This window comes from Podarcis vaucheri (assembly GCF_965113315.1).
Source record: "Podarcis vaucheri genome assembly, chromosome: 18".
NCBI lineage: Eukaryota > Metazoa > Chordata > Lepidosauria > Squamata > Lacertidae > Podarcis > Podarcis vaucheri.
In genome coordinates this window covers 10,389,314-10,404,343 of record NC_138756.1, presented here as the reverse complement: position 1 = coordinate 10,404,343, position 15,030 = coordinate 10,389,314, and the positions used below count along the sequence as shown (strand labels likewise).

The window sequence follows — 15,030 nt, the reverse complement described above, 5'->3', positions numbered from 1 at the left end:
AACAACAACAAAGGGTTCTTGCAGTCCTTCCTCCCTATATAAAACTGTAGAATTGGAAGGGAGCACAATGGTCATTTAGTTCACCCCTCTGCAACATGGGATTCGAACCCATGACCGTAAGATGAAGGGTCTACTGACACAGCTTGTTTAGGATGACGTGGTCGCATCCTGCATTGAGTTTGGCGTGGGTTCATCTAGATGCCCTCCGGAGTACCCCCTCTTTCCAGCTCAGTATAGTCCAGTGATTCTACAGCAAAGCCCTGATAGTTGGGTTAGCAGAGTATGAGGCTTTGAATCTCAGGGTTGCGGGTTTGAATCCTGTGTTGGGCGAAAGATTCCTGCATTTCAGGGGTTTCGACTGGGTCCTTTCCAACTCTATATTGCCTAACTCAAATCCCCCCCAGTCTAATAGTCCTAGCACTGCAAGATTGTCACAAGAGTGCCTGGTTTATCAAAAACTTCACTCTTGTGGTTTATCCCCGCAACAGCTCCTCACATTGGGTTTTAGTAAAGCAAACAGTCTAATTTGCCAGTGCCTAAATGATATTGGAGGGACGCGGGTGGCGCTGTGGGTTAAACCACAGAGCCTAGGACTTGCCGATCAGAAAGTCGGCGGTTCGAATCCCCGCGACGGGGTGAGCTCCCATCGCTCAGTCCCTGCTCCTGCCAACCTAGCAGTTCAAAAGCACACCAGTGCAAGTAGATAAATAGGTACCACTCCGGTGGGAAGGTAAACGGCATTTCCATGAGCTGCTCTGGTTCGCCAGAAGCGGCTTAGTCCTGCTGGCCACATGACCCGGAAGCTGTACGCCGGCTCCCTCGGCCAGTAAAGCGAGATGAGCGCTGCAACCCCAGAGTCGGCCACGACTGGACCTAATGGTCAGGAGTCCCTTTACCTTTAAATGATATTGAGCGTCAGAACCACTTGGCCACAATACGGACATTTTGCCCATGGCATGACTGTTTTCCACCTTCACATTTTGTCTCTCTGCCACCCTATCTGCATCACCTAGCAATTCTAAATAATAGACGCGGTTTGACTCTCGCGAGATTGAATGTCTTGCCCTCGGCTGGACTTGAGGGACGATTCCAACAGATCCCACACGGAAAATGTCCCTGTGGAGACGGTAGACCCGAATCGGTGACGCATACCCTTCTGGCTTGCCCTCTTTATAAAGACTTGAGGAATGAGATTATCACCCCTCTTTTATCGTCCATTCCGGGTCGCCCAGACACTGCCCCAGGGTCCTTTCCCTTGGCAGATCAAGATGAGCAGGTGACAGCAAAGGTGGCAAGGTTTTTAGCTGGGGCAATCAGAATAAGATCCACTATTTGACTATGGATTCAAAACCCTAAAATGCATTTTATATAATTGACTTTTTATTTCTATTCTTTGTATATCGTACAGTGGTACCTCGGGTTACATTCGCTTCAAGTTACATACGCTTCAGGTTACAGACTCCGCTAACCCAGAAATAGTGCTTCAGGTTAAGAACTTTGCTTCAGGATGAGAACAGAAATCGTGCTCCGGCACTGTGGCAGCAGTGCAAGGCCCCATTAGCTAAAGTGGTGCTTTAGGTTAAGAACAGTTTCAGGTTAAGTACGGACCTCCGGAACGAATTAAGTACTTAACCCGAGGTACCACTGTATTGCTGTTTTATTGCTATGGTCGATGGCGGACGCAACTAAAGATTCGTTCATTCATTCAATTAATCCAACTCTATAATTCTACAGTTTTTATAATCCTTACCTGGGCCCTTTGTACCATTTCGTCGGTTGTCCCAAAACGTTCCTCCATGAGGGTGCGGATGTGCTGGGCTTCGAATTCGAGCTGCTGGCGGATCAGGTCCATTTGCATCGAAAACTGGGCGGCGGCGGGGGAAGAGGTCAGGTTAAAAACTCAAACTCCATCTATTCACTGTCCCTCTCCCTGAGCAATTCCATAATTTTTAGAGAGGTGGATTCCGGATACAGTGGTGCCCCGCAAGATGGAAAACTCGCTAGACGAAAGAGTTTTCCGTTTTGGAGGTGCTTCGCAAAACAAATCTCCTATGGGCTTGCTTCGCAAGACGAAAATGTTTTGCGAGTTCCTGCGGTTTTTTTCCCCTTCCCCCCCTTTTTCTAAGCCGCTAAGCCGCTTATCAGCTGATCCGATCAGCAGATAAGCCGCTAAAAGCCTCTAAAAGCCTCTAAAAGCCGCTAATAGCACTAAGCCGCTAATCCTTCAATGGGCTTGCTTCGCAAGACAAAAAAAACCGCTAGACGAAGAGAATCAGAGAACGGATTCTTTTCGTCTTGCGAGGCACCACTGTATTTGCATTTGCTTGCAAAGCACCCACATCGGAGAATATTCCGATTTTCCACCCCTATCAGATTTCGCCGACGCTGCTCATTTGGAGCTGCCGCCAACGGAGTTTTACTCAGAGTAGACCCCGTGGAAATGGCTAGGCCTCAGTGAATCGTGCCCGTCGATTTTGATGGATCTGTTCTGAGTAGGACTTGCGGTTCCATTTTTTTGCCAATTTTTTTTTTTTAATGGCTGAGACTGTTTTAAAAAACCCTCTGAATTTGGCCGAGAGAATCTTCTAGATCATTGCTTCCCCCCAAAAAAAAAGATTCCTGGACACCATTGTTTCTTGAGGGTGCTGGGAATTGTAGCGCAGTGAGTGGGGGAACTACAGTTCCCAGATTCATTTTAAAATACAACAACCTTAAAAGATTAAAGCAATAAAGCGTTAGGCAAAGGACTTTTGTCTTAACATAATCAAAGACTCAGGGTTTTGTGGGATTGTTTGAAGCCCTCTCAAAATAAACAGATTGATTGAATTCACCCCGGCCTAAAATAGCCCGGGAGATGTCAAGAAATGTTACCATATTTTTCCGTGCATAAGATGCCCCGAAGTAGAAGATGACCCCTATTTTTCGAGCCCCAAATTAAGAAATAATGAATTGCAACGTTCCATGTATAAGACGACCCCCAATTTTAAACTTAAAAAAAAAATGGGGGGAAATATACGTGGAAAAATACAGTACCGTATTTTTTGCTCTAGAAAGCTCACTTTTCCCCTCCTGAAAAGTAAGGGGAAATGTGTGTGCGTCTCATGGGGCGAATGCAGGCTGCGCAGCAGTCCCAGAAGCCAGAACAGCAAGAGGGATTGCTGCTTTCACTGCGCAGCGATCCCTCTTGCTGTTCTGGCTTCTGGGATTCAAAATATTTTTTTTCTTGTTTTCCTCCTCCAAAAAATAGGTGTGTCTTGTGGTCTGGTGCGTCTTATAGAGCGAAAAATATGGTAATTAGACACAAACCGGCATATTTAGGACACAAAGAGAGAGTATTACAAGCCCGTTTAGGCCAAAGCTTTGTGTTTGGGCAATGTTTACAGCTTCTCTTTCCGCAGAATCTTTCTCCCCGCAAGCAGACACACCAGGGACTAGGAACTTGGTCCCGCACACTCCTGGTATGCCAAGAGGGGGGGGTGGGTTTCCGAAACTCACCGTCTCCACGTGAGGGAGCTCATCCAGTCTTTTGGAGAGGCTTTGGAGTTGAGTGTAGTACCACAATTTTTCCTTCTCCTCTTTTTCAATCTCACTCAGGAGAAAACATCTGCGAGAGAGGAAAGGGGGTGAGAGTAAAGGGGGAGGCTGGTTCAGACCACATGTGGATGAAAAAAAAAAGAAATTAACTGAGACGGGGGCGCTTTGGCTTGCAGACTCCAATGGTGACCTCATCGACCCCCTCACCTTTCTCTGTCAAGCTCCTCCAGTAGTCGGATCGTGGCCCGGCTGAGGTCCAACATGCTGTCCTTTCTCTGCAGGGAGCCTAGGTGAGCAGGGCTGCCTTCGGGGCTGTGATCCTGGCTTACGGGTTCGGGGAGAAGAGCCGGCGGATGGAATTTGAGGTTGTATAAGCTGCTGATGTCCATCTGCAGGGCTGGAACAGAAGGTAAAGGTAAAGGACCCCTGGATGGTTAAGTCCAGTCAAAGGCGACTATGGGGTTGCGGCGCTCATCTCGCTTTCAGGCCGAGGGAGCCGGCGTTTGTCCGCAGACAGCTTTCCGGGTCATGCGGCCAGCAGGACTAAACCGCTTCTGGCGCATGATGGAAACCAGAGCAGCGCACAGAAATGCTGTTTACCTTCCCGCCGCAGTGGTACCTATTTATCTACTTGCACTGGCATGCTTTCAAACTGCTAGGTTGGCAGGAGCAGGAGCAACGGGAGCTCAGTTTTCAATTTAAAAAATCCAATATATGCCACATTGTATCAATACCAGATTACCCCACACATTTCTCGTTAACATTAACAAATAATCAAAAAGAAGACCATTTTTACTGCCCCGCCCCCCAAATCCCCGAACCGCCGACCTTCTGATCGGCAAGCCCTAGGCTCTGTGGTTTAGACCACAGCACCACCCACGTCCCATTTAGGAACAGTTAAAAGGTAAAGGGACCCCTGACCATTAGGTCCAGTCGTGACCGATTCTGGGGTTGTGGCGCTCATCTCGCTTTACTGGCCAAGGGAGCCGGCGTACAGCTTCCGGGTCATGTGGCCAGCAGGACTAAGACGCTTCTGGCGAACCAGAGCAGCGCACAGAAACGCCGTTTATCTTCCCGCTGGAGCGGTACCTATTTATCTACTTGCACTGGTGTGCTTTCGAACTGCTAGGTTGGCAGGAGCAGGGACTGAGGAACGGGAGCTCACCCCATCATTGCGGGGATTCGAACCACCGACCTTCTGATCGGCAAGCCCTAGGCTCTGGGGTTTAGACCACAGCGCCACCCGTGTCCCAAGGCATAAATCTATTATTATTATTATTAAATGGAGAGGTGAGCTGTGTAGGGAACCCACCGCCTGGGCTAATAATTGTTTCAGGGACCCTGCTTGGGAGTGACACCCACCCCAAAATGAACAAAGATCTCCTCTCGGATTGTGACTTCCACCCACCTTTCAGTTGGTCCAGGACTTCCATCTGACCTGTCGAAACCATCATCTTGGCCTCCTGTTCCAGTTTTCCCTGGAGGTGCTTCAAGACTTCCTGGAACGGATAAAAAACGGGAGAGACAGAAAATGCATTGAATTGCAAAGAGGTGGAGCGAACCTTCTTTCACATGTGGTGGACCGGGTCAAAGAGTATTGGGAAATAATTGACAATGAATTGAAAAAAATGTTTTCCAAAAGAAACCAGAGTCCTTTTTGTTGGGGATGATTTAGGCGGAAATTCCCAGGTGTCCATCTTTCTCAGCTCCTTTCCTTACAATAAAGCAAGATTCTAGTCCTCATTAGATAGATAGATAGAGATAGATAGAGAGAGAGAGAGAAAGAGATAGATAGATAGATAGATAGATAGATGATAGATAGATAGATAGATAGATGATAGATAGATAGATGATAGATAGATGATAGATAGATAGATAGATAGATGATAGATACATAGATAGATAGATAGATAGATAGATAGATAGATAGATAGATAGATAGAGATAGATAGATGATAGATAGATAGATAGAGATAGATGAGAGATAGATAGATGATAGATAGATAGATAGATGATAGATAGATAGATAGATGATAGATAGATAGAGATAGATAGATGATAGATAGATAGAGATAGATGATAGATAGATAGATAGATAGATGATAGATAGATAGATAGATAGATAGATAGATAGATAGATAGATGATAGATAGATGATAGATAGATGATAGATAGATAGATAGATAGATGATAGATAGATAGATAGATAGATGATAGATAGATGATATAGATAGATAGATAGATAGATGATAGATAAAGATAGATGATAGATAGGTAGATGATAGATAGATAGAGATAGATGATAGATAGATAGATAGATGATAGATAGGTAGATGATAGATAGATAGAGATAGATGATAGATAGATAGATAGATGATAGATAGATAGATAGATATCTTTGTTGTCATTGTCCCATGCAGAACAATGAAATTGAAAAACTACATAAAACTACTGAAAAACTACATAAAACTACATAAAAAATTCAAACCCCCTAAAAACTCTAAAACCCCATTTTAAAATACACTATACTATAAAGACCCCTTATGCTGCCTTTAGAACCAGTTGATTGATCAAATTGATCAAATCAAATCAAAACAAATTGATCTGAGGCTGAGGGCTATTGCTAATCCATTGAACAGGAGCCTCCCTTTCTCACCTTCATATCCGAAGTCTCATTTTCCAGCTTGGACAGGTGGTTGGAGTTGTCCTCTAGCTCCCTCCGAAGGTGGGTGTTCTCTGTCTTCAAGGCCTCCACCTGCCGGACCAGCTGGTCGTAGGAAGCGATGGACGTCGACATCTTCAGCTCCTCCGTCAACTGCAGAGGGGCAGAAAGGGACAGGTGAGGGGGCTTTGCTATCGTGCGCCGGGAATAATAATAATAATAATTTATTCTTTATACCCCTCCCATCTGGCTGAGTTTCCCCAGCCACTCTGGGCGGCTCCCAATCGAGTGTTAAAAACAGTACAGCATCAAATATTAAAAACTTCCCTAAACAGGGCTGCCTTCAGATGTCTTTTAAAGATAGGATAGCTGCTTATTTCCTTCACATCTGAAGGGAGGGCGTTCCACAGGGCGGGTGCCACCACCAAGAAGGCCCTCTGCCTGGTTCCCTGTAACTTAGCTTCTCGCAATGAGGGAACGGCCAGAAGGCCCTCGGAGCTGGACCCCGGTGTCCGGGGTGGAGACGCTCCTTCAGGTATACTGGGCCATTTAGGGCTTTCAAGGTCAGCACCAACACTTTGAATTGTGCTCGGAAACGTCCTGGGAGCCAATGCAGATCTCTCAGAACCGGGGTTATATGGTCTCGGCGGCCGCCCCCAGTCCCCAGTCTGGCTGCCGCATTCTGGATTAATTGCAGTTTCCGGGTCACCTTCAAAGGCAGCCCCACATAGAGAGCACTGCAGTAGTCCAAGCGGGAGATAACCAGAGCATGCACCACTCTGGACAGACAGTCTGCAGGCAGGCAGGGTCTCATCCTGCGTACCAGATGGAGCTGGTAGACAGCCGCCCTGGACACAGAGTTGACCTGCACCTCCATGGACCGCTGTGAGTCCAAAATGACTCCCAGGCTGATCACCTGGTCCTTTGGGGGCACAGTCACCCCTGAAAACACAAGCACGGACATTCCCTGTGTCCAGAATGTTTGCAGGTCGTACACAGAAACCTGGCAAGCATCTCCACAATTCCCTACGGCCCTTTCATCGCGACGGGCCTAACTCTGATAACAAGCGCTGGGAAGGCGAGCCGCAAAACCACAAACTTTTGGAAGAACCCCCCCCCCCAAGAGCTAAGCATTGTCGCCCATCGTGCACAAACCCTCTTGGAATAATAATAATAAGATTTTTTATTATTATTATTATTATTATTATTATTATTATTATTATTATTATTTTGTTATTTATACCCCGCCCATCTGGCTGGCTTTCCCCAGCCACTCTGGGCGGCTCCCAACAGAATATTAAAAACGCGATAAAACATCAAACGTTGAAAACTTCCCCAAACAGGGCTGCCTTCAGATGTCTTCTAAAAGTCAGAAAGTTGCTTATTTCCTTGACATCTGATGGGAGGGCACCACCACCGAGAAGGCCTGAGACCCATGGTCTTTCCTCCCCTGGTTTAGTCGGCCATTGGAAGCCGTTTCCCGGGATTGTGGCGGCTTCTGGGAGCTGCAGGAGAGAGCTGAGGGGGGGGGGACCAAAGGGGAGCGAACTACCCCAGAAGGAGCACAACGTGCCCCCCCACCAGAGGTACTGCCCTTCCCCTTACACCCCAGGCAGGGCTGAGAAGACCCCCTACCCAAATCTGTCAGTCAAACGGTCGGCCACACTGATTAACAGCACAAGAGTCCTATTTGCTTTTCGCTCAGAACCATGAGGGCTAGCGTCTTGGGTTCTATTTGTGGGGAGGAGACCCCGCCTCATTTGAAGAGCACCTGACTTGCCTTCAGGAGGGCCCAGGGGTAACCCCCTCCCCACCGTACCATCTCCAGAAAGGGGGCTCGGGGAGAGCCTGAAAGCCTGGGAAACTACCGTATTTTTTGCTCCGTAAGACTCACTTTTTCCCCTCCTAAAAAGTAAGGGGAAATGTGTGTGCGTCTTATGGGGCGAATGCAGGCTGCGCAGCTATCCCAGAAGCCAGAACAGCAAGAGGGATCGCTGCTTCCGCTGCGCAGCGATCCCTCTTGCTGTTCTGGCTTCTGGGATTCAGAATATTTATTTTCTTGTTTTCCTCCTCCAAAAACTAGGTGCGTCTCGTGGTCTGGTGCGTCTTATAGAGCGAAAAATACGGTGCTGCCAGTCAGAGCAACCAGATGGAACCGTGGGTCTGGCTCAAAGTGGGGCAGCACCCTGTTTTCCCTATTGGGAGCCCCTGTCTTCATATGCACAGCAAGCCCCTAACTCCCCAAGGGTCTGAGACCCATCATCTCCCCTCACCTACAAATACAGTGTTGGTGCTGACCTTTAAAGCCCTAAACGGCCTCGGTCCAGTATACCTGAAGGAGCGTCTCCACCCCAGCGTTCTGCCCGGACACTGAGGTCCAGCGCCGAGGGCCTTCTGGCGGTTCCCTCCCTGCGAGAAGCCAAGTTACAGGGAAGCAGGCAGAGGGCCTTCTCGGTGGTGGCGCCCGCCCTGTGGAACGCCCTCCCACCAGATGTCAAGGAGATAAACAACTACCAGACTTTTAGAAGACATCTGAAGGCAGCCCTGTTTAGGGAAGCTTTTAATGTTTGATGTATCACAGTATTTTAATATTCTTTTGGAAGCCGCCCAGAGTGGCTGGGGAAGCCCATCCAGATGGGCGGGGTATAAATAATAAATTATTATTATTATTATTATTATTATTATTATTATTATTATTATTATTATTATTAATAATATAACCCAGCGACTTTGTTGCAAGCTGGTCGGCCGTAGGCTCACCCATCTCGGACCCTGAGTCCCAAGCACAAGACTTAGGGGTGGCCCCCTGGCGATGTCGCCTGGGCCATGCCCCATGCCAAAGACACACAGAGACGCAGAACGCACTCCTCCCCTTCTGCCCAGCCCAGTTCTTTCTCTTCCTCACCACTCCCTCCCTTCGCTAATCTCTGGAGATGGAGGTTAATTGGGACAGGGAAGGTAGGAGAAGAGAGACAGAGTCTATGCAATAATTTGCACCCAGTCTGCCGGGCTGAATCCTGCAAGCTGCATGCACAATCTTTTTGTTGTATAGTCCTGTCAGACTCTTCGTGACCCCTGGACCAGAGCACGCCAGGCCCTCCTGTCTTCCACTGCCTCCCGCAGTTTGGTCAAACTCATGCTGGTAGCTTCGAGAACACTGTCCCACCATCTCGTCCTCCGTCGTCCCCTTCTCCTTGCGCCCTCCATCTTTCCCAACATCAGGGTCTTTTCCAGGGAGTCTTCTCTTCTCCTGAGGTGGCCAAAGTCTTGGAGCCTCAGCTTCAGGATCTGTCCTTCCAGTGAGCACTCAGGGCTGATTTCCTTCCGAATGGAGAGGTTGGATCTTCTTGCAGTCCATGGGACTCTCAAGAGTCTCCTCCAGCACCAGAATTCAAAAGCATCCATTCTTCGGCGATCAGCCTTCTTGATGGTCCAGCTCTCACTTCCATACATCACTACTGGGAAAACCAGAGCTTGAACTATATGGACCTTTGTTGGCAAGGTGATGTCTCTGCTTTTTAAGATGCTGTCTTATAAATATATATGAAAATTAAAGGCACATTCTCCTAACCTGGAGATTTAAGCTTGCCCCCTGCCATCACCTGGAGACCAGGTTAGCGCAGGTAGGTTCGCAAACCCCTCACCTGCTCTCTTCTCCCTTTTTCTAAATCGGTGTCCCCACAGATCAATGGCCACAGTCATTTTTTACAAAGAACGGAGCCCCCTTTTGTCTCTTTCTGCCCCCCCATCACCCATCTCGGTCTCCCTTTCATCCCTTTGTCTCCCTGCCTCTCTCAGAGCGGACTCCGTTCCGCTGCCTTCTCTTTCTTTCTCTCCCCATTTCTGGGGGCTCCTCGCTGCTTTTGTGGCCTCCCCACCACCCCCCCTTTTCCCTCCATCTTCCCCACAACTCTTTCTTCCCCACAAGCACACCTGGGGTCTCTTGGAACACCCCTATTCCCCTCCCCAAAAAAATCTCCCCGAGTTTATTCTTACGGAAAAGGAGAATCGCGGAGAACATCAAACAGAGGAAACAGAGACAATGAAGACCCCTTACTCACAAACGCCAGCCGGGTCTCTGTGGGACCCCAACCTCTGACCTCAGGCTGTCAATTCCTGCGAATTCCTCCACTCCCCGGTTCCACAGCCCCCTTGGGGGTCTTCTTATGGGTCCCTGTGGGCTTGGGGTCCCGGAAAGCACGCAACATCCCCATTTTTTCTTAAGGAAATGAATTTTTTAGGCGGAGGGCATTATCCGTGGTTTAAATGCGAGGGGAGATACAGGAGAGCTGTTTGTCTCCGTCGTGGGGTCCTCGCCTGCCAATGACAAGTCACGTGGTGGGTGTATTGAACCAAATAGCTGTGAGAAGACCCCCCCTTCTCCAATTGCCACCCCGCAATCTCAGCACAAGCCGTACAAGGCAGGGCTGGTTTTCCCGGCTGAGCTCCTTCCATCGCTTTCAGAGCGTGTCAATAACACAGGCTTTTCGGTTCCTGGATTGATAACGATCTATTATAATTACAATGATGTAACTCGTATACAGAGTTAGATCACGCAGCATCCGTCCAGGCCTTTAGATCTGGAGTTTGCTTCCTAGCCTTACTGGGAAACAGTGGCGTAGCAGGGAGCTGGGGACCCGGGCGCAAAATTCGGAGGGGAGAAACCAGGCACCCCAGGCTACACCGTTGTCTATTTTCAGGGGAAAGTCCTGGATTTACAGAAGCTGTCCCAGTTTCTGATTTGATCCCGCTTTTCCTTAAAGGTAAAGGGATCCCTGACCGTTAGGTCCAGTCGTGGCCGACTCTTGGGTTGTGGCGCTCATCTCGCTTTATTGGCCGAGGGAGCCGGCGTACAGCTTCTGGGTCATGTGGCCAGCAGGACTAAGCCGCTTCTGGCGAACCAGAGCAGCGCATGGAAACGCCGTTTACCTTCCCGCCGGAGTGGTACCTATTTATCTACTTGCACTGGTGTGCTTTCGAACTGCTAGGTTGACAGGAGCAGGGACCGAGCAACGGGAGCTCACCCCGTCATTGCGGGGATTCGAACCGCCAACCTTCCGATCGGCAAGTCCTAGGCTCTGTGGTTTAACCCACAGCGCCACCCGCGCTCCTTAGGACATCCCTATTTTCATTGGGGAAATGTTGGAGGGGATGGAGTTACGCAACCCCAGAGCCAAGTAACTATACAACCTTTAGAAGACATACAGTTAATTGGGATATGCAGAAGATATTAAAAATGAATTTAAGGAACCGCGGAAAGAGGGGGAAGGAAGTCAAGCTTTGAAACGTCAGAATGATCGCGAAATCAGTGAAATGTATTAATTTGAAAAAGCATTGGTAAAAATAAATAAATCAGAAACCGGGGCAGCTTTTGTAAATCTGGGACTGTCCCTGGAAAATAGGGACTGACTTGTTGGCCTTCCTCAGAGCAGGCCTGTCGTGAATGAATGCCTGAGGCTCCTTCGTTTCAATGGATCTACTCTGAGAAGGACTCAGCTAGGAGATGGCACTCGCTGTCAACAAAGTCCAGATTGTGGGCTTTTCCCCCTAGGGCAGCGATGAAGATTTATCTGTGCAAGGGTTTCCGAGAGAGAAGGGAGTTGAAGCGAAGGCTGTGGCAGCTGCTCTCCGCAAACCAGCGGCCGGGGTGGGGGTCCGCGGCTGCCCACCTCGCGTCTCTATGCCCACAGATCCATGTGCCTCTGCCCAGGACCCAGCCGGCACATGGCAGAGCTGTCACACGCGTGTGTGGGCATCGGACGCTGATTCTCCCGAGCTGAGCAGCGGCAGCTACACCAATGTTTATAGCACGTGCTCCTAAAGGGAATTCTCAGGATCACCTCATGCCTGGTCCATCGAGGCCCATGCTGCCTGCACTGGCTGGTAGCAGCTGTCCAGAGTTTCGCACGGGGGGGGGGGCGGGCGTCCCAACCCTACTTGGAGACGCCAGGGTTTGAACCTGCCACCTTCTGCACGGATGGAGGCCTTGGCCCTCAGCGACGGCCCTTCCCGCTAAATTAAGTCGCTAGTCCTCAAGGAGAACGGTCCTCAAGAAGTTAAGTCGCTAGTCCTCAACAAGAACCGTCACATGACTGATAGCAAGTGAGATGGGAAAACAACTGTGGAATAGACTTTGTGGAAACAAAAATATTAACTAAAGGATTTGCTTTTTAGAAGATATGGAAAGAAAACGAAAGGCTCTCTAAGATGACGCACTTAACTTATAAGACAGACTACCGTATTTTTCGCTCTATAAGACGCACCAGACCACAAGACGCACCTAGTTTTTGGAGGAGGAAAACAAGAAAAAAAAATATTTTGAATCTCAGAAGCCAGAAGAGGGATCGCTGCGCATAATATATTATTATTAATCTAGCCCAACCTCTGCAATGCAAGAATAGGCAGCTGTCTCCAACAGGGATCGAACCTCCAACCTTGCCGTTATCAGCACCAAACTCTAACCACGGGGTGCACCAAGGCCTTATAAACAAAACCAAAACCCTTTTGGGGGCGTTTTTGGGGAGGTGGTCACCCTCCAGCTGCCTCAAATGGCCCCCAGGGAGCAGTTTTGCAGTATCACCCGGGGTCCCCACCCACTTATTCCGGAACCACGTACCACGGTGAAGCCCCCTCCCCTTGTTTAAATGCACCGTGTGTTTTCGTTTTGCAGAGGAGACAGATTCAGGGGGCTGGTTGGGTGAGTGGAATTTGCCCTTTTAAAATCAGAGAGAGGGGGGGGGAGTTGGGGAGGGGGTTGGGGAGGCCTCAAAATAAATAAATAACCTTTCCTTTCCTTCCCTGCCCCCACGGAGACAAAAGGCTAGCTACCTTTCTTCAAAGCCTCATTCATCTTGCATTGGAAGGAGAGTCCCTAGTGACTTGTCCCATACAGTGAATAAATCAGAGATAAATGGGTTTTTTTTTTTAAAGGGAGGGGGGAATAGATGGGGAGGAAAGCAACAGAGGGCTGGCACCAGCCAATAGCAGCCCAGAACATGCTCTTGTGTAACCATGGCGACAGCCAATGGCTTCCAAGATGATGGATATATATATATACATACATACACACACACACAGAGAGAGAGAGAGAGAGAGAGAGAGAGAGAGTCTCTCTGTATCTCCCTCCTCCCAATAAATAGATAGATAGATAGATAGATAGATAGATGATAATAATATGCCCCAACACAGCTGAACTGGAGAAGCCAGCCTTCCATTTTGAGCTGGTTTTGTCTCAGGAGCTCAGATTTATTTTTTAATTTTTTTAAGTGGGGTGGGGGGAGGTGGCAGAGAAAATAACGGGTGGCAGACGTCCCCCTGCCCTCGCTGGCCAAGATTTTAATCTGCGCCATGCATCGAAAGCACATCCCAGCGCATCGGTTTTTCCACCTGTCCAAAGGATCCTGGGAACTGTAGTTTTGTCCCGGGCGCTGCAAATCACAGCTTCCTCCGAAGGGGTGGGTGGGGAAACTACAGTTCCCGTGGTTCTTTGTGTGCGTAAGGGAGGTCATGTTTATTATATACCATAAAACCCACATACACCGAAAGCCCTCCGAGCGATCGACGAAAAAGGATAAAAGAATAAGAGTCTAACTAAAATAAAATAAAATTGCACCCTTAAGTTAAAGTGTACAGGCTAAAAACCACAACAAAAACAGAATGAAACAAATTAAAACCCCTACGAACTTTCTAAACTCCTGAGCTTTAAAGGATATGCTTTGAAAGCATGATGTGGACTCTGTTAGAACCTGTCTCTGTCCATTCTCACTCCTTGCCCCTTATCCATGGAGAACGTTGGGGGAGAAGAGGGATTGAATGGGGAGAGGAGCAAATAATTGCTTGGGAAGACAGGTGAACTAATGCCAGTGTACTGGAAGAAGCAAAGATCACCAGTGTTGAAGCAATGATTCTTCAACATCAACTTCATTGGACTGGTCATGGTGTTCGGATGCACGATTATCGTTCTCCAAAGCAACTGCTCTATTCTGAACTTAAAAATGGAAAGTGTAATGCTTGTTTTGTTGTTGTTTAGTCGTTTAGTCGTGTCCGCCTCTTCGTGACCCCCTGGACCAGAGTACGCCAGGCCCTCCTGTCTTCCACTGCCTCCTGCAGTTTGGTCAAACTCATGCTGGTAGCTTCGAGAACACTGTCCCACCATCTCGTCCTCCGTCGTCCCCTTCTCCTTGCGCCCTCCATCTTTCCCAACATCAGGGTCTTTTCCAGGGAGTCTTCTCTTCTCAGGAGGTGGCCAAAGTCTTGGAGCCTCTGCTTCAGGATCTGTCCTTCCAGTGAGCACTCAGGGCTGATTTCCTTCTGAATGGAGAGGTTTGATCTTCTTGCAGTCCATGGGACTCTCAAGAGTCTCCTCCAGCACCACAATTCAAAAGCATCCATTCTTTGGCGATCAGCCTTCTTGATGGTCCAGCTCTCACTTCCATACATCACTATGCGTAATGCTGGCGGTCAACAAAAGAGGTTCAAAGACCCTCTCAAGGCAAATCTTTAAAAAAATGTAGTATAAACACCGACAACTGGGAAACACTGGCCTGCGAGCGCTCCAGTTGGAGAACAGCCTTTACCAAAGGCTTCGTGGGCTTTGAAGACACTCGAACTCAGGACGCAAGGGAGAAACGTGCCAAGAGGAAGGCACGCTTGGCAAATCCTCGCCATTATCAACTCCCGCCCGGAAACCTATGTCCCCACTGTGGAAGGACATGTGGATCCAGAATTGGCCTCCACAGTCACTTACAGACTCAGTGTTAAAACCGTGTTTATGGAAGACAATCTTACTCGGCTACGAGGGATCGCCAAAGAAGAAGAAAAGTAAAATTTCCTTC

At 48.6% G+C, this 15,030-nt stretch overlaps 2 protein-coding genes across 4 annotated transcripts in view; one reads left to right on the top strand and one right to left on the bottom strand.

Moving 5' to 3' along the window:
- GAMT (guanidinoacetate N-methyltransferase) overlaps positions 1 to 15,030 on the top strand; it is a 194,053-nt gene that overhangs the window by 87,872 nt on the left and 91,151 nt on the right. The gene's annotated exons all lie outside the window — the stretch shown is intronic.
- The window catches only part of APC2 (APC regulator of WNT signaling pathway 2), a 49,197-nt gene that overhangs the window by 24,294 nt on the left and 9,873 nt on the right, over positions 1 to 15,030 (bottom strand). The window contains exons 2-6 of the mRNA XM_082206197.1: positions 6,191 to 6,349; positions 4,943 to 5,033; positions 3,742 to 3,931; positions 3,496 to 3,604; positions 1,751 to 1,864 (exon numbers count right to left, since the gene is read on the bottom strand). Coding sequence (XP_082062323.1) covers positions 1,751 to 1,864; positions 3,496 to 3,604; positions 3,742 to 3,931; positions 4,943 to 5,033; positions 6,191 to 6,349 — 663 coding nt within the window. The remainder of the gene's footprint in view (positions 1 to 1,750; positions 1,865 to 3,495; positions 3,605 to 3,741; positions 3,932 to 4,942; positions 5,034 to 6,190; positions 6,350 to 15,030) is intronic.